At 46.8% G+C, this 22,792-nt stretch overlaps 1 protein-coding gene across 2 annotated transcripts in view; it reads right to left on the reverse strand.

The window, feature by feature from the left end:
- Positions 1–22,792, reverse strand: part of JARID2 (jumonji and AT-rich interaction domain containing 2) — a 684,143-nt gene that overhangs the window by 18,883 nt on the left and 642,468 nt on the right. For both annotated transcript variants that reach the window (XM_086965161.1, XM_086965160.1), the window contains exon 17: positions 12,516–12,623. In XM_086965161.1, the coding sequence (XP_086821287.1) occupies positions 12,516–12,623 (108 nt within the window). The remainder of the gene's footprint in view (positions 1–12,515; positions 12,624–22,792) is intronic.

Below are 22,792 nucleotides of genomic sequence, written 5' to 3' on the forward strand. Positions count from 1 at the left end.
GCAGGCCCCTAAGCGAAGGGCCATGTGGAAGGAGGCCCAGACAGGGGCCACCAATGTCACTTCCCGACAGCTTTTCCATGTCCGAAAGGACGACATGGAAATGCTGTTGGAAACCGACATCGTAATCCTGAAGGCGGAGCAGACCCTGGCTCCGCTGTCATTGAAGAGATACTATTTTGCTCCTGTTTGGACGGTCTCACAGAGCCCGCTGGAAGAGTAGCGGAATCCCCTGGCGGTTTTCCCTTCTACCGCTGTAATCAAAATACGGCGGTCAGAGGGAAAGCTGAGTATTTCGGCAAGAATTCCAAATCAGGCCCATAGTGTTTAATATGTGTGTAAATCTGACACTATTGCATACCAGCCTGGGAGGCAGGAGGGCATGTGTGAATCTGCAGCACTATACACTACAAATAGATGCAAGTAAGTAACATACGCCATACGTAGCAGGAGTTCACTGCAGATACACATGCTATGCATAGAGTGTAAAGCAGTAATCCTCTTGCGGTGTCTCTAGATGGTGAAGATGTTTGGAAATAGCATATGTAAGATTGTTCTACAAGTAACTGCTGCCTGACCTAAACATCTACACAATGTTTTGTGAAAGGGTGTGGATTTGATCAAGTAGCTGCCATACAAATGTCAGCTAAGGGGATGTTTCCCAAGAAAGCCATTGAAGCACCCTTTTTCTTTGTAGTGTGTGCTCGAGGAATGGTAGGTAACGATCTTTCAGCCTTAACATGACAAATTTGAATACATTTCACAAACCAGCTGGAAAGTCCTTGAAATATGGTTTAGTTCGCTCAATGCAATACATGGGTACTCTTAACATCTAGTGTGAGAAGAGCCCTTTCTGCCACAGTGTCAGGCTTAGTGAAGGAAACCGGAAAGTCACTTGTTTGATTCAAATGGAAGGGAGAGATGACCTTTGGTAGAAATATATAATTTGTACAAAGATGTACCATATCTTGGAAAACTTAAAAGTAAGACTTCTATATTTAGAGCATGAATTTCGCTAACTACTCTTCTTTGAAAAGTTATAGCCACAAGCAAAGTTATCTTCCAAGAGACGGCCTGCAGAGGGCAAGAATGCAGCGTGAGAATTAATCTTGTAAGAACTACATTTAAAGTCCACGAAGGAACTGGTTGTGTACGTGGTGGAATTATTTGTTTCAACCCTTCCCTAAAGGCTTTGATGACTGGTATACAGAAAAGTGACTGATGTTGGTGGTTTTTGCAGGCAAGTCGCAATCGCTGCAAGGTAAAGTCTTATGAAAATTTAAGCTAATCGTGACTTCTGAAGGTGTACCAAGTAGCAAACTATCGGCTGTACTTTAGGTATGCAAGGGTCTAAATGCTGGCCTATACAATAATGTACAAAACACTTTCATTTGGCTGCACAGCAAGCGCTTTTGAATATCTTGTCTCCTTTAGAATGCCCATACTTTCGGAAGGCAATCGTAAATATCCAAACTCTACTGCTTCAGAAGACAGACTCCCAGGTTGAGATGATTGGGGTTTGGATGCCTGACCCTGCCTTTACCGTGAGTGAGAAGATCCGGTATGTTGGGGAGATTTTGGTGAAGTACTAGGAAAAACTCGAATAGAGTCGTGGGCTAGGGGGCTGAAGAGTCCCGGTCGGAGATATGAGAATCATCTTGAGAGATGTTTGAGTATCCTTACCAGATATGTAGTTAGTGGGAGAGGCGGAAAAGCATGTGCAAATATCACTGACCAGTTCATCCAAAGAGCATTGCCCATGGTCTGTGGAGGTTGGTACTTGGGAGGTGAAATTTTGGCATTTTGCATTTTCAACAGTGGCACATAAATTCACATCTAGTTCCCCCAGCGCTGGAAGTAACAGCAGATGACTCGGGTGCAGTTCCCACTACTGGACTTGTTGCTTTGTCCTGCTTAGCAGGTCCGCCACTGAACTGTCCACTCGCAGAAGATACTCGGCTCGGAGGTGGATGTGATGTCAAATAGCCCAGTACCAAATGGTCTGTGCTAGCTGGGACAGCTGTTTTGAGTGTGTACCTTCTTGTTTCTGGATGGAGAACATTTCTGTCATATTGTCTGTCTGGAAATAAACGTTCTTTCTGGTTATTTGGCTGTGGAAGGATTTCAGAATCATCTGAATTACTCTAATCTCCAATATATTGATGTGAGGTTTTTGTTGAAGAGTAGTCCAAGGGTCCTGGACTGTAATGTCCTCCAGGTGTGCGCCCCACCCTATAAATGATGCATACATGTTGATCGTCACTTGGGGTAATGGATCCAAAAAATGTCTGCCTTTGAAGATGTTCTATGTGCCCCACCAGTTCAGAGATTGATGGACCCTGGGTGTAACCAACACTAGATCTTCCAAATCCCTCCCACTTGCAAGCACTCAGATGCTAAACACTGTAATGGGCACATGTGTAACTTGGCAGGAGGAACTATTGCTATACAAGAGGCCATCATGCCCAGAAGGCGCATGACCGTCCTGACTGGCAGGCGACGATGTGGCTGAAAACGATCCAGTTGGTTCTGAAGATTAAGAACCCTCTGAATTGGGGTATGTTATGGCAGAGACTAAATAGAGGATTGCTCCCAAATAGTGTTGTATTTTAAGAGTCTGTAAATTTGATTTGGTGACATTTATTGTGAACCCCAGTCTGCATAACAGGTTGATGGTTGTCTGTTTGAACTCCTGATCAGCCAATCGTCAAGGTATGAGCAGACATGAACAGTGTATCTTGTTAAATGTGCTGCCACCACTGCTAGACATTTGGTAAACACTCTCGGAGCTATTGTCTCCCCAAAAATGTTGAACTGGTAATGACTAACACTTATCACAAATCTGAGGTACCAGTGATGTGCCGGGTAAATCAGTATATGAATGTATGCGGCCTTCAGATTGAGTGCAGTCATGAAGTCGCTGACTTCTTGTAGCAGTGGTATTACATCCTGTAGTGTCAGCATGTAGAAGTGTTCTGACAGAATGTGAAGACAGAGATCATAGGTCAGTGTCCCATCTTTCTTGGGTATCAGAAAGTAAAGAGAATACACTTGCTTGCCTTGAAGTCTGGGTGGGACCAGCTCTATTCCACCCTTTAATAACGGAGCTTTAACCTCTTTTTTAAGAAGGTAATGGGGCTGAGGGTTTGTCTGGGAGGAGGAATGTTTGGTGTGTGGGAGGTAAGTTCTTGACAGTATACATCACGAATGATGGATATAATCTGAGGCGATCTCTGGCCACAGGTGGTTAAACTGCTGCCGCCTTCCCCACACAGGCACTGTGTGTCCAAGGGGAATGTTGGTGAGTAGCTGCTTGGATGTGAAGGTTCCCACTACGGAAGTTCCTTTGTCTGAAGCCTCCTCAGTAGTAACTTTTGCCTACTTGTTGGCGATATTGCTGCTGTTGCTTTTGGTATGTGCGAGTGTCACAGGTGGTGATTTTGGAAGCCCCTCTGCCCTAATATCTTCGAAAGGACAGCTGGCATGGTGTAGTGGACTGCAAAGCTCCCCTGGATTGTGCGGTCTCTGTGTCTTTTTTTCGAACTGGGAGTTAGTATCCGAAGGGATTTTCTCCATGGAATGTGACATTGTGGTGTTGTTGCACCTCAGGCTCGAACCCGAATATGTTTAGCCAGGTATGTCTACCTAGGAGAATGGAATAATGTATTCCTCTTACAGTGGTGTCAGTGCTATCCAAGGCACAAAGTATGGTTGTGGTGGAGATTTGTCTACGCTGCAACTAAGTCTTCCCCTCTCTTCCTGTATTGTTCTGGGAGATGTTGTATTAACTCTTCCATATTGTCCCAGGTGGCTCTGTTATACCAAGATAGTAATCCTACTGAATTATCTATGTGCCAATGATTGTCATGCCACACGGCACCCTTTTCCCTGCTGCATCTTTCCATTTACTTTCTTTATCTGAAGGAAGCATGTTTTTCTCGTCTCCCCGTCCGTGTCTTCTTCCCTCCCCCTCCTTCTTCCTCTGGGTTTCTTTGATTCAAACTGATGTAACTATGTAACCGATAACTCGCTGATTCAAATTATATAACTATGTATCCTGTAACTCACTGATCCTCATGTAAAACGCTCTGATACCTCCGGGTCTAGCCAGCGCTATATAAAACTTTGCAAATAAATAAATAAATAAATAAATGTCTTCAGTACTTTGAGATGCTTCCCTCTTCCTTGAAGTTGTCACTACTAGGTGGTCAGCTGTTGGTTGTCCCCTGGTGTGAAATACGTCAGTGAGGGAATGTTTGCAGTTCCTCTCAATGCTTGGTGCCAGGACTCTAGTTTGGACTGAGTCTTTAAATATCTCTATAGAGACCTTGAGCATGAACCCTATCATACGGAGGTATTGCACAGAGCGCTCTGTCTTAAAGAGTGTCTTAAGCAGAGAATCTATTTCCTCCACTATAGTATGCATTTGTACCTTGTGCTATTCAGCCGCTCCCCAAATAATACTATGATATGAGGAGGTATAATCCGGAGGCAATGTTTTCACTGGTATTGAAAGTTCACATTCATTTGAGTAATGACTAGCACTCCCTGTATCTACATCAGTTGAGTGTATGGATGATGGGGACATAGATTGAGGAGGTGGAGTGGAGTCAAGTGGCAAAGGGCCTTATATTCCATACTGTTCGTCTTTGGAAGAGGCTCTGGAAGGTCAATATACTATTTCTTTAAAGGGTAATCTCAAGCAAGAGTTCTTCCACAATAGGAAGCTTCTTGTGCATGAGTTCTTGGAGGGTTTAAAATGAGTTTCCCTCCCTATTAGAGGTTGCTACGGTCCTAACTTTCTTCGGTGTCATGTGAGTCTCCGCTTCTTCCTATACGCAGTTGGAGCATATACGGTCGAAGCCAAAGAGGTCTGTCCCGTTGTTTTTTCAGTATCTGAGTCAAAGTGTGACTTTGCTCCAAGCCCTTTTTTGGAGTCTACGTATGTCTCAGCTCCGATTAGATTTGCATCAATGGTGTATGCTTTGTAAACTTCAATGGCTTTTTCAAGGCCAAAGGGAGGCAAGGTGTCGGAGTCTTTCCTGCGCATGCTTTGATGGCTTCGTCTGGATTAAGGGCTTCTGCATGTTATCTCAGTGCCTGTCCCGGAGGCCTGGAACCAGATCAGGATTGAGTGTAGTCTTGTCCTGTCTCCGCTCCAAGGCACGCTCTTGGTGTCGACCACAACCCAAAGGCTGTGGTGAACCCCAGGCAATGGTAGGTGGGCTGTGGGCTTGCTTTTTTGGCGTCAGGGGGATGTGGTTACTCATGGTCTTTGGCGTCGTTTTCATCCTGGGCCATGACCCCCAATGCCGCCTATCCTTGTGTAGGATCCACTGTCGACATCACCAATTTCGCTATCCTCTTCATGTTGGCTCAACTAAGAGGCAACTTAGTGTGGGCTGCACAAGATGGCTCCCCCCTTGTCCAGGAATTTTCATTTCTTCATTGCAGATCTGTAGGTGTTTGTCGTCTGCTGAGAATTCAGCTTCCGCCATCATCACCATGGTATGTGCTAGGTGTCTATCCTGTCTGGAACGCAGAGTCTTTTTTTCTTGAACAGGCCGCAGGCTGCACAGTCTTATTCTTTATGCTCCGGCGACAAAGTTCCATTACCCGGAGCCAATCCTTCTCAGCGGACCCTGGAACGGGCCTCTGGCTTAGAAGCCGACCGGAACGTAGCGGTCATTGTAAATCTTGATCAGACAGCCTCCTACTAATCTGTTAGACTACCGCAGGTAGTTAAGGTGGAGAAGATGCATTGTGATCTGGCGCAGTCCATCTGAACCATATGGCAGGAAAAACTCTTCCTAACAACGGAGCCGTTGAACATGCACATTCTGTTGATGAGGAGGAGACTCAACGCCACATCAGCAATAACAAAAAAGTCTTCGACAAAAACAAGTAGTAAAGTATCAGCTAGATGGCAGGAGGGTGCACAGCATGTGTGTCTAAGTAACAGGAATCCATGAAAGTGGGGAGCGCAGAATCCACGCTCCACTCCCAGATGCACTGCATGAATGGATATTAAATCCACAACTGGTCACCATTTCACATAATTCAAAAGTTCGTCCATTTTCATCCGCGTTTTATCTGAAGTTGTTTACATTTTCAAATCCACATGCATAACAAAATGTGCTTTGGAAACTTCTCATATTTCCTTGTGCCCATCCAGGCCTCTTCCGAAATAAGATCCAAGTACAACAGGTAGTTCGAAGCAGCATTTCTTTTATTATAAACCCAATGCATTTCGGGCTGTAGCATCAGCCCTTCGTCAGGGGTCACTGCAAATTAATAAATTCAGAACAAACCATCAGTGTCTCATTACAGCGTTATCAACAATACACACTATTGTCTACGTTTCAGCTTCATGAAATTCACTCTTGTGCTAAAAACATCATGTTAAAACCCATTAGGGAACTTACACCCCGTGATTATCCCCCCGAGAAACACCTGCGTTCCCTTTGTTTCAGTAGTACCACCCTCCTTGCACATAATACGCTCTATTGAACTCATTTTTCACCGTTCGGTTAGATGTCTTTCTTACCCCGTCATCTATTGAATGTACTTTCTACGAACTCTAAACATATGAGAGCGCAAGCCCTCGTTGTACTTCCCTTCTCCTATGTTCACCCTCCCTTCCAATCAAGACGGGGACACCCCCATCATTCTACACACAGTATAAAACTAATCACTGCTTAGAGCAGCAATTGTATTTATGATGGGAGAGTAAACACATAGAATATTATGTAGGAAAATTCAGGACATTTGAGTGAAGAGCTAGTAATGTACAGTTGTTCGTTGTATGTATGAGTTTATCATAAGGGTGAACTAGTGCACGTTGGGATTTATAGTTCTCATTTAAAGTATTGAAACATCAAGGTGTTTTCCTTAAGCGTACACAAGGGGGCGGAGTAGATACGTTCTATAAGTTGACGGCAATACAGGGCCCGACATGCGGAAACTCTATGGCTGCTATGGCGCACGCCGAGCGGCTTGAAGAAAATGAAGTGAGCAGGTACGCATGCAAATGCAATCATTACGAATGTAAGGACACGGGTTTAAGCAGTGATTAGTTTTATACTGTGTGTAGAATGATGGGGGTGTCCCCGTCTTGATTGGAAGGGAGGGTGAACATAGGAGAAGGGAAGTACAACGAGGGCTTGCACTCTCATATGTTTAGAGTCCGTAGAAAGTACATTCAATAGATGACGGGGTAAGAAAGACATCTAACCGAACGGTGAAAAATGAGTTCAATAGAGGGTATTATGTGCAAGGAGGGTGGTACTACTGAAACGAAGGGAACGCAGGTGTTTCTCGGGGGGATAATCACGGGGTGTAAGTTCCCTAATGGGTTTTAAAATTATGTTTTTAGCACAAGAGTGAATTTCATGAAGCTGAAACGTAGACGATAGTGTGTATTGTTGATAACGCTGTAATGAGACACTGATGGTTTGTTCTGAATTTATTAATTTGCAGTGACCCCTGACGAAGGGCTGATGCTACAGCCCGAAATGCATTGGGTTTATAATAAAAGAAATGCTGCTTCGAACTACCTGTTGTACTTGGATCTTATTTCGGAAGAGGCCTGGATGGGCACAAGGAAATATGAGAAGTTTCCAAAGCACATTTTGTTATGCATGTAGATTTGGAAATGTAAACAACTTCAGATAAAACGAGGATGAAAATGGACGAACTTTTGAATTATGTGAAATGGTGACAAGTTGTGGATTTAATATCCATTCATGCAGTGCATCTGGGAGTGGAGCGTGGATTCTGCGCTCCCCACTTTCATGGATTATGTTAAGTGCGCTCAGGGCAAAGCACTACCCAGTTTTGCATGCAAATTTAAAAAGCAGGCTAATAATAATTTTTGATTAACTTTTGAGAAATAATGTGTGCAGACCACCCCATTCATGTTTAAGTAACAGGAATGCCAGATTTCAACGGATTCATTTATTTATACTACACAGGGCATACCTCACTCCTGCTAAGATGAAGTATTTTAATACGGACACCACCAAGTGTCTGTGTTGTGCTCTAGAGGGGGCGGAGTTTAGCCACATGATGTGGGGTTGTCCACAACTGGGAACGTACTGGGAGGAGGTGGTTGATCTGCTCTGTGACATTACGGAGCGACGAATAGAGCTTGACATGTGTACCTGCTTACTTCACTGGTTTCCACACACGCCCAAAACAAAGGTAACAAGCAAGTTCTTAGATTTAGGTCTGTTGCTGGCCAAAAGAGAACACAGCGCACTGGAAAGCTGTACGAGGGCCCAGCTTTCAGAGGTGGAAAGCGGAACTGCTAAAATGGGCAGCGAGCGAAAGCACAGTCCGGCTTTAGCATGCTAAGCGAACTAATAATGGTTAGGCACTGGAGACCGCAAGGGCATCGGAGGCCTTAGTTGTATTGCTGCAAGCACCAGAGGCAGGCTCAGATACCAGCTCTGCTTTGAACGCGCAAACGGGTCACCCTGAACCACATGGGCAGGAAGAAAACCCCTGAAACAACACTAAAAATCCACTGAAAGGGAGCGATTGGAGGCTATCATGCATAGTATTAACGTATTCATGTTGTGTAATGCGGAGTGAATTATTGTTCTGTAACTCAGGAACTGCAGCCTACTAAGACACACCGATGGAAGTGGGAGGGCTAGGAGGGAGGTGGGAATGGGTTGGCTTATTTTTCGTTATATTACTTGATTTAAATGTCACAGGCACATCATGGGTATTGGTCATTGATGAACCCATATTGGATTGATGCTTGATAAAACTGTACATGGCAAGGGGGAACTAATGTGGAGGCTGAATGCATACGCCTCGCTGGATTAAAGTGACAAGGACCTATAGGAGCACTGATTAACAGGGATTGCAGATATGTTGACAACTGAGTACCTGTAAGAACTTCCTATGTTATGATGAAAAAAAACAATAAAAACAAGTTTTAAAAAAAAATGCGTGTCGCAAGCAAACACAGGCAACGGATATGAGAAAAAGCTACCTTGCAGGATCGAAACTACAGTGGGCAAGAGTGCAATGGATCAAACTGAAGCCCCATGACTGGGTGAGTACCACACTAAGGTCCATGAAGGAACTAGATAGAGCTTCATTTCTTGCTCTCAGATCTCCTTTGGGTGAATGAGGGCAGACTTATTGCACAATTTTGAGTTGCGACCAGAGCCCAAGCACCAGAGGCACATGTAATTTGGGTCCATAACTGACATCTGTTTCCTTCGGCCCGGTACAGATTGATTCCTGTTGTCTTCCTGGGACATACCTTGCCTCACACACTGCCTGATAATACTCTCTGGAGTTTTGGGAAAGACAATAACATTGAGAGCAGAGCTCTGGATATGTATCAAGCTGGTGGTGAGAAATGTGTGGTTAGACTGAACATCCACCACACAGGTCATTATTGAACGTTAACCACTTACTCTTCTTATTGACACTTTTTAAAAGCAGATTCCTCACCTTGTGATAGTTACCTTGTAGTCCTATCTATATAGACAATAAGGACCCACTCAACCACACCTCCTCCGTAAGGGGGCAGAATGTGGGCAGTGTAATGGACCGCTCTACAGGACAGTGCATTACTACTTTCAGCAGAAGGATGTAGAAGTCCATAACAGTCTGTTAGGAGAAGAAGTACTTTACAGAGGCTAGACTAACAAAGCTTGCAGCTCATTTGAACGAGCTACTTACCTTTGGTAACAATGTATCTGGTAGAGACGCAGTCTAGCAGCAGATTCCTTAACTTAGAATATTCCCATGCGTCAGACTGGATCCGGAAAACCTTTTCCCCCAGCAGTACCTCTGCACGCTAGGGGGTAGCATCGCCCAGCTCCGTCCTGACGTCGTCCACGGAAGTGACGTCAATGGAGCTATATAGGACCCCCCGGAGTGCTGACGTCAGTTTTCTGTGAAACCTTTCTAAGCCACAATGCATAGCCACTACAAAAAACTGTGAGAATATAGGAAAAGTGTGCCAACAAAGAATAAAAATCGTTGAAACAACAAATTTCTCGAAACAACAATGAGAAGAAATCAGATAATGATGAGAAACATCTCCACATTAAAAAAACACTCAACACTTGAAGGGACTAAAGGGAGCGAAGAGAGCACCCGCCCCAGAAAAAGTCCCAACAAAGCGAATAGCCGCGGCCCCGTAAGAGGCAACAGCAGCGGAAATAAATGCCAGGACAAAAGAAGGGCAATTTGTAACTACAGAATGGAACTGTATGAATGACAGTCAGTAAGCATATACTGTAACTGTAAAGGACAAGACTGGAACAACATGCCTTATGAAAAGGGACTCGAAGTGAGTAACAACCAGGGATGCTTACCACACCCCCCACAATGACCGATGAACATCAGCATAGTCTAATAGGAGCACAACCCAATCGACTGCAGCAGAGACAAGGAGGCCCCAAGATATGGGGGGGAACAGACTAGGGCAGAGGGAGGGTAGAAGAACATGAGAATCGCCATGCCGCAGCAATCAGGGTGGAGGAACATGGAAAGCACAGAACCTAGCCACCCAAGAACCAAAGTGGTGGAGATCCAAGGTGCCAAAACAGAATGACACACCCTGCCCCAGAGGCAGGCGAAGTAGAAAATCCTGGAGGTAGACCAATGCCACCTCCAAGTAGGCAAGTGGGTAGCAACCCACCTGGAAAGGCTTTCAGAATAGGGAGGATGGGTGGGTGTTAAGGAATCAGCAGCTAGAATTTGTCTCCACCAGATACATTGTTACAGAAGATAAGTAACTTGTTCATCTGATAGAGATATCTATCCGCAAATTCCTTAACTTAAAATAGATACCAAAGCCATACCTCAATGGAGGAGGGTCTACGAGTGAAAGCCACCAAGTTCCCAAGGGAAGTAAATAGTCAAGTACAGTGACGAAAACAAGGTGGGGACAGCAATGCCAGCGGGGCTGACACCAGACCCATAAACCGCAGCAATGCAAGCTGAGCCGACATTAGGCCACAACGTAAAAAGTGGAGCATGAGCAAAGGAAGCCAAGTACCACAATCCATCAGAGGACGGCACAAATCCACCATCAGCCAAACAGGGACTAAACGAAAACACAGAACCAGAGAGGTCAGTGCACAATGGCAGAATGCCACAGCTGCCACGAAAAGAGGGAAACTAAGTACAGGATCCTAGAAGTCTTAAGAGACAAAGCCCCAGCGAAGGGACTGAACAAAAGGACAGAGTCAGAACACACCAAATGAGCGGCACAGCATCAGGTACCAGCAAATTGTGGATAAGCACCTGTGCCTAAGAGGGCGACTTCTACCTCACACGTTAACGGCCTGCCAGCTATCCACCGGTGCAAAAGGCTATTCCATGCCCCAAGACAAGAAAACGGGTCAAGTGTGCGTTTGCTAGTTTAGCAAACTAGAAATATCTGAAGGGGAAAATAGAACTTCTTATATAACAGGAAGAGGCAGGGGCACAGTACTCAAAATCAGTGAAAGTGAAAGAGTGGCATGCGCGCATTATAGGCACGCGTGAGCGTACACATCGGAGTGGCCTGCGGCTCGTGCCCAGTGGCGGCACGTACAACTTGTGAAGCAGGCGCAGGTGCGGCTGCAGTCCAGCAGGGTAGAGCGGTTGTCGCAGTCCAAGATGACCAGAGGGCCTTTTCAGGAGTACATGCCGGCCCAGCCAAGGGCCCAGAGGAGCCACAGCACACGCATCTCGGGCATCATTGTACCGGTAACAGCGCTGCAGGGCCGGTAGGAGACAACCCATAGAGAAGGCGGAGGGAGGGAAAGCATGCCATGCTTGTTGTTGAGGAAGACGAGTACGCGTGTACTGGGTGTGTGTGTGGTTTTTTTGGGGGAGCGTGTGTGTTTTGGCACCGGAGCTGGAGCATGGAGCTGGCTTGGTGGACTGAAGGGGGACATGAGATGTGCACACGGCGTGGCTGAACGAGCGCGTTCACATTTCCAGTCTGGCCTGCAGCCTGCGCGTGCCCTTCCCCTGTCTCCCTTGAGAGCCAAGTCAGCGACAATAGGTCTCGCTGGCGACAGCGCTTCGCGCTGTGTCGCCAGGTGCGAGACCTAACAATGGCAAGGTAAAGTGTTTGCCCACTGCCCTGGCACTGAAGTGCATGTGTCTTGCAGCACAATGACGGGGCTCTCAAAGCAAGAGAGCTTGACTGAAGTAGGGGGTTTGCCGACCAATGCTGTAGGAGGTGGGCGGGGAAGCAAAATGTGAATGGCAATCAAATAGACTAATGGATGACGTGTGCTCACCCAAAGTTCATTTATGTAATTCCAAATGTATGTACCTTTTTATCTTATGATTTTTGTTCATTAGGTGAGATCACCACAAGCTAAGTCACACCTAAAAACTGCAACAAACAGTAGTCAATCACTACCCAATTTCAACACTGTATTACGTACAGTATTTTGTCATGGCAAATTCCATCACGTCATCGGCCAGATGACCCACGTGAAACATGTTTCAGTGCTCAATAATTTAAAGTATAAAGCTGCACTGACCTCGTCGTAGCGGTACATCAGCTTCAGCCCTCTGCAAGACTTCTGCTTCTCCACGTGCCGCAGCGCGCACTCCAGGCAGAACACCACGTTCTCGTTCTCCTGCACCACCTGCAGAGTCAGAGGGACAGGATTACCAATATTTTTAACTGCTCGCGAATACATAGTACCAGCAGATCTCATAGAACAATATTGTTCCCTTCCTAATTATGGATGGCATCAGTCGAAATCCGTAATTTCATGACTCTTCTGTGCTCAAATCTTAAGGTGTGTGTTTGGGTTTACTTTGGAAAATATAACTATATCTTTTTTGTTTTACTTTCTTTATGTTTTTCTGAAAAAGATATAACAAACATGACAAGTTATCCAGTTTTGTGTCATACATTGAGCTCTCATAGCTATACATGGCATGCACAGAAAATTTGCAGTCATCAAAAAGGAATTGCCTATGGGGCATAGAAAGGAAAGGTGAGGATGTCCGTGGAAGGAGCAGTAGTTTGGAAAATATTAACTGAACTGTACTGTTCATAGATTCACATTCTTGCATTATTCTGCCATCTAGTGGCTCAATAGAAAACCGTCTCAAAACAAAAAGAAAAATTGCCTGTTTTGTCGAAAGCAGTAGCTAACAGGACTACTTGGCTATCTGGAGGGCAAGCCCCTGTGCATTAACACAGAAACCCGCCCTGGCCCAGCTGAGGCTTTTCTTTCTGAGAAAGTAGGCCATCAAAGCCTCAGAGACAAGCAGTGGATCTGAATCTATAATCGATAAGCAGGTCTATCATAGCATTTCTTCTGATCTGCCATTGACGAACATGAACTTGCTTGTCCCTGCGATAGAAGAGCTACAAAAAAGTACACAACGAGAGATGGAGAAACTTTATCACATTTGAAAAGGCAGTTGCATTTCATGGTACGAGGAGGTGAAAGCAAATCACACAAGTATCTTAGAAGTGTGCTTGTCCTGAAGAACAACAAGAAGTAACAAGTCCAATAGGTCTGGCTTTAACCAGTTTACCGCGGCGAACATTCCGCCGTGGTGCGGGCGTTCTGGATGGTGGGCGGGGCTGCGTCGGCCAACGCTCGTGCCCAGCACCAGGGAGGGAGTGCTCCCATCGGCCGACTGGAGCACGGAACAGGTTAAAGGAATGTTGTATGGCGCCATCCTTTGGTGTGCGTATTGTCGCCGACGATACCCAACTGGTGGTCTCTTTGGACCACTCTGAGGGATCGTCCACCACCTTAGGTCCCTGTCTAGAGGCTGTTGCCAGGTGGATGCAATCTTCCTGTTTGAAACTTAACGGGGAGAAAACAGACATAATCCTGCTGGGCAACCCCCCTCCCCGTCTGCCCTTGCATCCATCTGGCCACCATGTCTTGGCTCGCCTCCCACCCCCAAACCTCAGATAAAGAGCCTCTGGATTTGGCTCGATAAATCACTTGATTTTTCGGTCCAAGCCACCAAGACTGCCTCTACATGTATCGGGCTGATGAAAATGCTGCGCAAAGTGCTCCCTTTGCTCCCATTCCAGTCGAGGAGGATCATGGTCCAGGCCCTGATACTCTCCCGCCTGGATTATGGTAATGCCCTTTACAAGGGAGCCCCGGTATCAGTAATCCATAGGCTCCAAGTTGCGCAAAACTGTGCCGCTCGTCTACTGTATAACATCCCCCGCTGGCAGTCAGCGAAGAAAGTTCTAAAGGAACTTCACTGGCTCCCAGTTGCGGCCAGAGTGCAGTTCAAGGCCATGTGTATTTTGCACAAATCTTTTCACCGAACAGGCCCCGCAATTTTACACCCTATGGTCACGCCCTATGTCCCGTCCAGATCCCTCCGCTCTTGCTCCTTACTGCTAGCAACTACCACCAAAGTCAACAAAGCTCGCTGGGGCGGTCGCTCCTTTTCTCATAATGCGGCCAAGCTTTGGAACTCCCTTCCGCTCTCTTTTCGAGAGAATAACAACCGCATGTCCTTCAGAAAGGCTTTAAAAACTCACTTGTTCCAGAGCTCGCCACAAGCAGTCACAAGCGCTGCGAGGCCTCCGGGTAGTTACGCGCTATACAAGTGTAATTTTTCATTTCATTTCATTTCATTTCAATGTGAAGTATTAAAAGTAGATAGCATGGGAATGGATATGTATTTGTGTGAATGCAAAGAAATGTAGAATAATATTGGTGTAGGTTAAAAGGGCAAATGAACGTTGTGCTGTCACGCCAGAACAAAAAACCATATGGGTTAACGACTGCCCCCTCCCATATGTGGTGCTACAAAAGAAAAACACCATAAAATCTTTAGTTATCACAGACACTTCAATAGCATTACAATGTCCTATATGTGCTTCTGAAAGTTCAAGCTCAGGCAGTTGGGTAAATAAACAAAATCACAGCTGTGTGAAAAGCAATCCCTTTTTTTACGGAATCCTACAACTTCTGCCCAATGAAAACATGTACTCCTGGCCCCCAACATGTGGGTGGAGTAAAAGCCCCTTTCCTGGTGATTCTCACTAAAATGTTTGGTGACAGTTGCGCTGTCCAGCTAGACTATAATAAACGAAACACCTGTTAATTTGCCCTGCTACAAGGGTAATATTTTAAAAGAACAGCCAACAATTTAGTAAGACCAATAACTAGGACACAAAAAGAGTGGGAAAACACCATAGTTCCATAGAAAACAAGCATTGGCATAGCCAATAGGTCTCGTCTTTGTGACCGTATACGTTTTTAGCCATGCAACAAATGAGACTGTCACAAAAACCAAAATAATTATATGAAAACGCTCTGATAATGATCAACTACCTTGCAGAGTGTCCTGGATGGTCTTTGTTCATCATCTGTCCAGCGCCAGTCTGGCTGTACCCCGGGGCTAGTCTAGTTTGTGCACAAAGGTAGCTATTTACAGCTGTCACAGTTTCAGCCAATCACAGAGTGACTCCAAGTTGCAGCCTGCCCGAGGCTCAGTCAATGAGAGAAGCATTAATGTGAGCCTACTGAAGTCACTGAGTTCAGATACCCTTCCTTGAACAGAACCAGAAAGTAGGGAATCAGAAGTCAGAAGAACCAGAGATGAAGCTATGTGCACCCACCTTGTTTCTGGCAGCAGAGGGGTAAAAGGATGCCTCGTGCACATGGAGTGGAAAGGGTCCAGTGAGAGAGGCCTTGGGTCATATGTCATGAACTGCAAACCGGAACAGTTTACAAGACTCAGATGGGCGCTAGTATTCCACACCAATGCTGGAATTCCAGACACATGAAGCCACAAGATAAACAAGAATGTTTCAGCCAGTAAATTACGCAAATTATCCATGACTTTAAACGTGAATCCCCAGCTGTGAGACTGCATGAATATCAACTCAACCATTTAGTCTGGTCACCAGATGCTGGTCTGATGCGGGGACAGCCGAGATTGACACGTGAAGCATCTAACACTCCCCATTAGAAAGCCTTGCATTTAGGCACGTTAGGAATAGGTGAGTAACTCACTAAGGTGAACTATTAGTAAGTCACTTGTAGTGCACGGTTTCACTAAGGTGCATGGTTAATAAAAGAGGGAGAGGAGCCATGTCTGCTGCAGCCTTGGCCTGCGGGGTTGGCAGTCATGGCAGAGTGGGAGGCTGCTCTGGGGCCTCATCTGCCCCGGGGCACCACGCCCAGCTTCTCTACCCATCAGACTCAAGGTACATTTCAAACTAGAGAAGTGTCCTCTCCCGGTCATGCTTTCATTATAAACATTTTACCATTCCTGAAGAGGAGCCGCCTGCCAGAGTGCACATCCGGGTGAAAGTGGAGGAGCAAACTAAACAACCGAGACGTGGTATCAATATAACAAGACAAGTAGTGGCATTGAAGGGCGCGCTGGGATCCTGCAGGTCCCATTGGAAGGGGCAGCACCGAGTCAAGCAAAGTCCTCCAACTTTGCTGCTGAAGGATTTTGGATCAAAAGACAGCATTAAATGGATTCTGAGCAATATGAATGGCACAAGGCTGGGCATGCTAGTGAGGGGCACTTGTGGCCCCGGTACAACCTGAGAGAAGATGCCAGCACCAACAAAAACCTGCACACATTCCATGGCAGTTAAATGAACATTGGAAAGCGACTCACAGAAGGGTGCCAGCAACTAGAGACATGAGCACCTCCCACAATAATTACATCAATATTAGAAGGCAAGTCATGGAAAGAAGTGGAGGTGAGGGTTTTCATGCGCGGGGCTGCGGCCGGCTGAGAGGAAAGTGGGAGTGCTCGTAGGAATCTAAACATAGCGCATTCCCATTAATGTTGGGCAGCAGTGTGGGGAGAGAGAGCTGCTGCCCCTGCTGCTTCTGGGCCACAAAACATCGTCTGCACAGAGGGAAAGCGAAGCAGAACTCGAGGTAGATATTAACTGAGGTGTTGTAAACCCGTACAGGGTCGGAGTGGCCTACAGGGCAATCAGGCAGTGTCAGGCGGGCTGGTCTGACAGGTCAGTGTGTCAGCTGGCTTTTTTTCAGTTAGTGGGCATGCTTTAGGGCCAAATAGACCTCTCAACTTTTGATTTCCTTGGTATTACTACAAGCATTTGAAGCAGCAAACACGAACATGCAGGATCCCATACCTTGCAAAATACAGCGTGTCTTCCCGAGATCCCATTTGACCTAACTTTTTAGCTACCTGCTTCGCTAACGAGGGACATTTTTATTTGGATGTCTGTGCCTATTTTGTGTCCTAGCATGACCCTGGTCTGGCAGATGAGGGCTATCGCTTGGGCAAGATGGAATTGCCAGTAATGACAGGAAACAGGCCACCGAAAAGTGAGTGAATAAAACATCTTTTACACCCATCAAACTCCCATGTGCATACACAGTGCCAGGGGTGACGTGTCTACAGACAGTAAAGGGTTACAGAGCCCACCTACATGAGAATAGTGGCAGGCGTGAGGATATCACGTGAGGAGGGGCACCCCCAGCATTGCACTTCTGTGGGAGTAGGAAGAAGCCTTGTCAGAGATTACAGCGAGCGCATGGCGGTGATTGTACATGTATGGCAGCGTCTGCACAAGCAGGGGACACTGCTCGTTATGCGCCGCTACAAGAAAGCCTTAAAAGTTTCCGCGGACAGTCGTGCGCGCACACACACCTAGACATAGTACTTGTGGGAGAACATTGGCCATCTGATACAGCCGTCCATCCCTGGGCAGCTGTGAGGCCCCGGGGGCAGTGTCAGCAGGGAGGGGGCTGTGGAGTGCACACACTGAGGCTTGTGAAGCAAACAAAACTGCAAATGACGGGCAGACCCCGAGTTTGCGAGTAGAGTGGGAGGGGGGAGAGCAACGTTGTGAGGAGACTGTGCAGGCAAGGGGTGAAGGAGGCACAAGGCAGGACTGCAGCGGGCAGAGAAGGGGCGGGGAGAGTGGACGTGGGGACAGAGGACTTGGTTGCACCCGCCCCTCTAGCCACGTGATGCAGACAGGAGCGGACATATAACACGCGAGCGTGAAACTGAATGTCACCATGCTAATTGAAACATTATACAGACCGCATGGCGTCCTGCGCGCTGCTGCTCACTCCCGCAAGGTGGATACCGCCATGTGCACTAGTGTCAAAAAAGTGCAGACCGATTCCAAAAAGTCATCTCCAAGAGCAGCGCATGCACGCTGCGCTAGGCTTGACCTAAAAAAGACATGTTAATAAGTGCTTCTATTCGGATTCCGGCCATTGCACTTAGTTCATGTCATAAAACTATATGGCTCACTGGGATGTGAAAACGAGCTGTCAGGGTTTACTCCCACCCTCCCAGACCAAGGTAATGAAATTATTACATATAAAATTGCTACTTTCTAGGGCTCGCATGATGGCGCATGCCCTGTTGCTGCGAATGGTAATGTTTACAGAAAAGGGTATGGAGCCTTTCCATTTCTTATTATTCAGTTAGCGTCATTGCCACTCTGCTACTTCCTAACTGGCCAGCATTGGCCAGGCATCAATTCCTTTCATCTTTGTTATGCACAGACCAAGCACAGATTGATTAATTTTAATTAGTGTCCCTTCACTGCTCCTCTTGGGATTCAGGTACTATTTCCCCAGCCATTACAGAACAAAAAAATACTTTTTTCTTTAATAGTTCTTTTTAATAAGCAGTGCATGCACACCATGGGGTAAGGATCATTATTACGATGTCTCACGCCAGCCACTGCTAGATCAGGTAAAACTTATTAGTAGCAAGCCATTTTCCTCCCACCCTCACACTTCTTTTGTCCCTTCCATCCTCCCATTGACGGTGTTCCCACCCGCCATAAGAAAGAAAAAAAACACTTAACACGTAGCCAGCACAGGCCACATCACACAGCTTTAAAAAAAAAAAATAATGTTAAACCCTACTTCCCTCCTTCGTGTAGTCCATTCTCTTCCAGCCTCCATCCCCTGTTGCCCAACCCCACCCCCACCCACCATAAACACAAACATTGGCAAATCCAGTAGGCTATTGCCAATGTGTTTTAGCCATTATCTACACCAGTGTGGCTGCTGTTCAGCATGACTAAAAGTTAGTAGTGTGGGGTAGGGTAGACTGAAGTGGGGTGGATTGGGGTAGGGTAGATTGTTATAGACCGGAGTGCGGTAGATAGGAGTCGTGTGGAGTGGGGTAGATTATATTGGAGTGGAGTGGGATACTGGGGTAGATTGAAGTGGGGTAGAGTTGGGTGGATCGAGGTAGATTGGAGTGGGGTGGTCTGGAGTGGGGCAGATTGGAGTTGGGTAGAGCGGGGTAGTGTAGATCGGAGAGGGGGAATGGGTTAGATTGGACTGGAGTGGGATAGATTTGGGTGGCATGTGGTAGATTGGAGTGAACTAGAGAAGGGTAGATAGAGTGGGAAAGAGTGGTAGACGGGCAGAATGGGTGAATTAGAGAGGGTAGATTGAAGTGGGGTAAATTAAAGTAGTGTCGAGACTGGAGTGGACTGAGATCGGGGTAGAGTGGAGTGGGTTAGCTTAGGGTGTATTGGGGTAGACTGGGTTGATCAGAGTAGGGTAGATTAGAATGGAGTGGAGAAGATTGGAGTGGGTTGGGTAGACTGGGGTAGATAGGAGTAGATAGGAGTAGATTGGGGTGGGCAGATTGGAGTAGGGTAGATTGTTGTGGAGTAGGGTAGATTGTTGTGGAGTAGGGTAGATTGGAGTGGGGTAAATTGGCATGGAGATGGTTAGATTGGAGGGGAGAGGGGTAGATTTGGGGAAGTGTGGTATAGTGGAGAGGGGTACATTAGAGTGGAGTGAAGTAGATTGGGTGGATTGGAGCTAGGTAGATTGGAGTTGAGTGCAGCAGATTGGAGAGGGGTAGACTGTGGTAGATTGTGATAAATAGGAGTGGAGAGGAGTTCAATAGATTGCAGTGGAATTTGGAGTGGAGTGGGGTACATTGGACTAGGTTAGAGTGGAGTGGGTTGAATTGGGGTACAGTGGGGTGGATCTGGGTAGATTGGAGTGGGTTTGACTGAGTAGAATGGAGCAGAGTGGGGTAGATTGGAGTGGGGGTAGATTGGGTGTAATAGGCTAGATTGAGTGGGGTAGAATGGGTGGAGTAGACTGGAGTGGGGTGGAGTAGATTGGGGTAGACTGGAGTGGAGTGGGTAGGCTGGATCGCTGTGAAGTGGTTTAGGGTAGGCTGGAATGGAGTAGATTGTGTTAAAGTGGAGTAGACTGAAGTGAGGTAGAATGGGGTGGGTAAAGTGGGTTGCGGTAAATGGGAGTGGAGTAGATTGGGTTGAGTGGAGTAGATATCAAAATGGGTGGGGTAGGTTAAGTGTTGTGGCGGGGTGCAGAAGTGCATAGCATAGAGTGTCTTTTTGTGTAAATAAAATACTCAGGCAAATCTATGATAAACACTAGCACATGAACAGTGGCATTCGCCAAACAAAGCAATAGAAAATGATCAAAACAAGTTTTTGCACATTTGGTACATTTTAATTAGTTAATATAAAAAATGATTCAGTTATAAAAGATTTTTAGTACATTCATATACTGTATTGTATTGTAGCAGTTTTTATTGAGCGCGATTGCTGCCCGCAGGCGTCCAAGCGCTGGGTAGAGGGAAAGTGACTGAGGGAGCTTAAGGTATATAGGATTGAGAAAACAGCAGTGTTTTTAAGTTTTTCCGGAATGCAAGTAGGTCAGGGTTGGAGCGGAGTTTGATGGGAAGGGCATTCCATAGCCTAGCGGTGTTCAAGGAAAACATCCTGCCTCCAGATCTAGCTCGCTTCACCCTAGGCACAACGGCCAGGAAAGCCTCTGAAGACCGAAGGTTCCTTTTAGGGTGGTAGGGGGTGACCAGGCCGGTGTTTATGGCAGGTCCCGTCTTCCAAAAGGTGCGATGTGCCAGGCATAGCGCCTTGAAGGACACTCTCTGCTTCACTGGCAGCCAGTGGAGACTCTTCAGAGCAGGTCTGGCCGACTGGGTCCGAGGAATTTTCAGTAAAGTGCGTGCTGCACAATTCTGAACAATTTGCAGTTTCCTGAGGGTCATCTCCGGGGCCCCTAGGTATAAAGCATTATTTGAGTCCAGGCGAGATTGAATCAGACCTTGGACTGCCACCTTTTTTGCCTCTAGGGGAAGTAACGGGAGCACCTTCCTCAGAATTCTGAGTAGGCCAAAGCAGGTGGCAGACAGTTTTTTGGCCTGGGTGGAGAAGGAAAGTTTATCATCTAGCCATACTCCTAGGCTTTTGACACTTTCTTTATGAGTGGGCGGGGGACCCAGAGCACTGGGCCATAGGGACGTGAAAGACATAGGAGAGGTTGGGCCCAGGAGCATGAGCTCCGTCTTATCTCCGTTCAGCTTAAGGGAGGAGTTGGTCATCCAACCCTTCACGTCCACTAGGCAGTTTAACAGGTCTGCTGGGGAGTGAGTATTGTTCTCCGTTGCCAGCGAGACCACAAGCTGGGTGTCGTCGGCATATGACACGATTTTAATGCCGTATGGTTCTACAACACCCGCCAGCGGCCTCATGTAGACGTTGAACAATACAGGGCTCAGGGAAGAGCCCTGTGGCACTCCGCAGCTCAAGAGTTTCCTGGAGGACACCGTCTTTCCATCAAAGATCTGAAACGACCTCCCAGACAGAAAGGACTCGAACCACCTTAAAGCGTCACCTGAAACTCCGATGTTATGGAGACGGTCTAGCAAGGTGGTATAGCTGACCGTATCGAAGGCGGCACTTAGATCAAGGAGGATCACTGCCACCGATCCTCCCTGGTCTAGTATCCTTCTAGTTTCTTCGGTGACTGCTAACAAGGCGGTTTCGGTACCATGTTTCGGTCTAAAGCCTGTCTGGGAAGTATGTAGTAGAGAGTGGTCCTCCAGGAACTGGACCAGCTGCGCGTTTATGTGTTTCTCCAGTACCTTGCTCACCCATGGGAGAAGTGAGATGGGGCGGTAACTGGAGTGGTCGTCTGGGTCTAGGCTGGGTTTTTTTAACAGTGCCCGCACCATGGCCTGTTTCCAAGCCATGGGGACTGAACAAGCAGATATGGAGGTATTAAGGAGGTCTAGAATTGCGGGCAGGGTGGTTTTGCTGGCTCGCATAAGGATCTCTGGGGGGGCAGGATCACAGGGGGAGCCTGACTTGACTTGTTGAGCCACCTTGCTTAAAGTTTCCAGGTCCAGAGGATGGAAGTGCTCAAGGGAGGGCTGGTCTGGGCGAGAGAGTGGTCTAGGGGGATGTAAGTTGCTCGAGTCCGGGGATGTGGCTGCAATAGGGAAGGTAGAGTAAATTTTTTGAACCTTTTCGTGGAAGAATTCCGCGAGCTCGTTGCATTGAGCCTGGGTTTTGGTAGGTGTAGGGGCCGTATTGACATGAGAGCACTGTTTTATTATATGAAAGATTTCTTTTGGCTTGGATTTTTCTTCTAATATTTTCTCGGAGTAGTGGGTTGCCTGGGCTGACCTGATTGCTTCTTTGTAGGTTCTGATCGCCTCTTTATAGGCAGCCTTCTTGTCTGGGAGGAAGTCTAAGCGCCATGCTCTCTCACGTTGTCTGCAAATGCGTTTTAATTGTTTTAGAGAGTCAGAAAACCAGGGGGCGGATCTCTGTACTCTCTTCGCAGAGGCTCTACGGTACGGAAGGATCGCGTCTAGCGAATGAGTGATCCAGCTCTCATAGTGGGTGTTTGCCACGTTAGGGTCTGGACAGGGTAGTGGGCGAGTGGAGTCTAGGTTGTTCATCCAGATCTCTAGTGGGAGTTTTGACCAGTTCCTCCTAGTGGTGGTTTGGGGAGGTGGCTGGGAGATCTTGTGTTTTTCCCAAGAAAAAGGA

The sequence above is a fragment of the Lissotriton vulgaris genome, chromosome 4_1 (assembly GCF_964263255.1).
Source record: "Lissotriton vulgaris chromosome 4_1, aLisVul1.2, whole genome shotgun sequence".
Taxonomy (NCBI): domain Eukaryota; kingdom Metazoa; phylum Chordata; class Amphibia; order Caudata; family Salamandridae; genus Lissotriton; species Lissotriton vulgaris.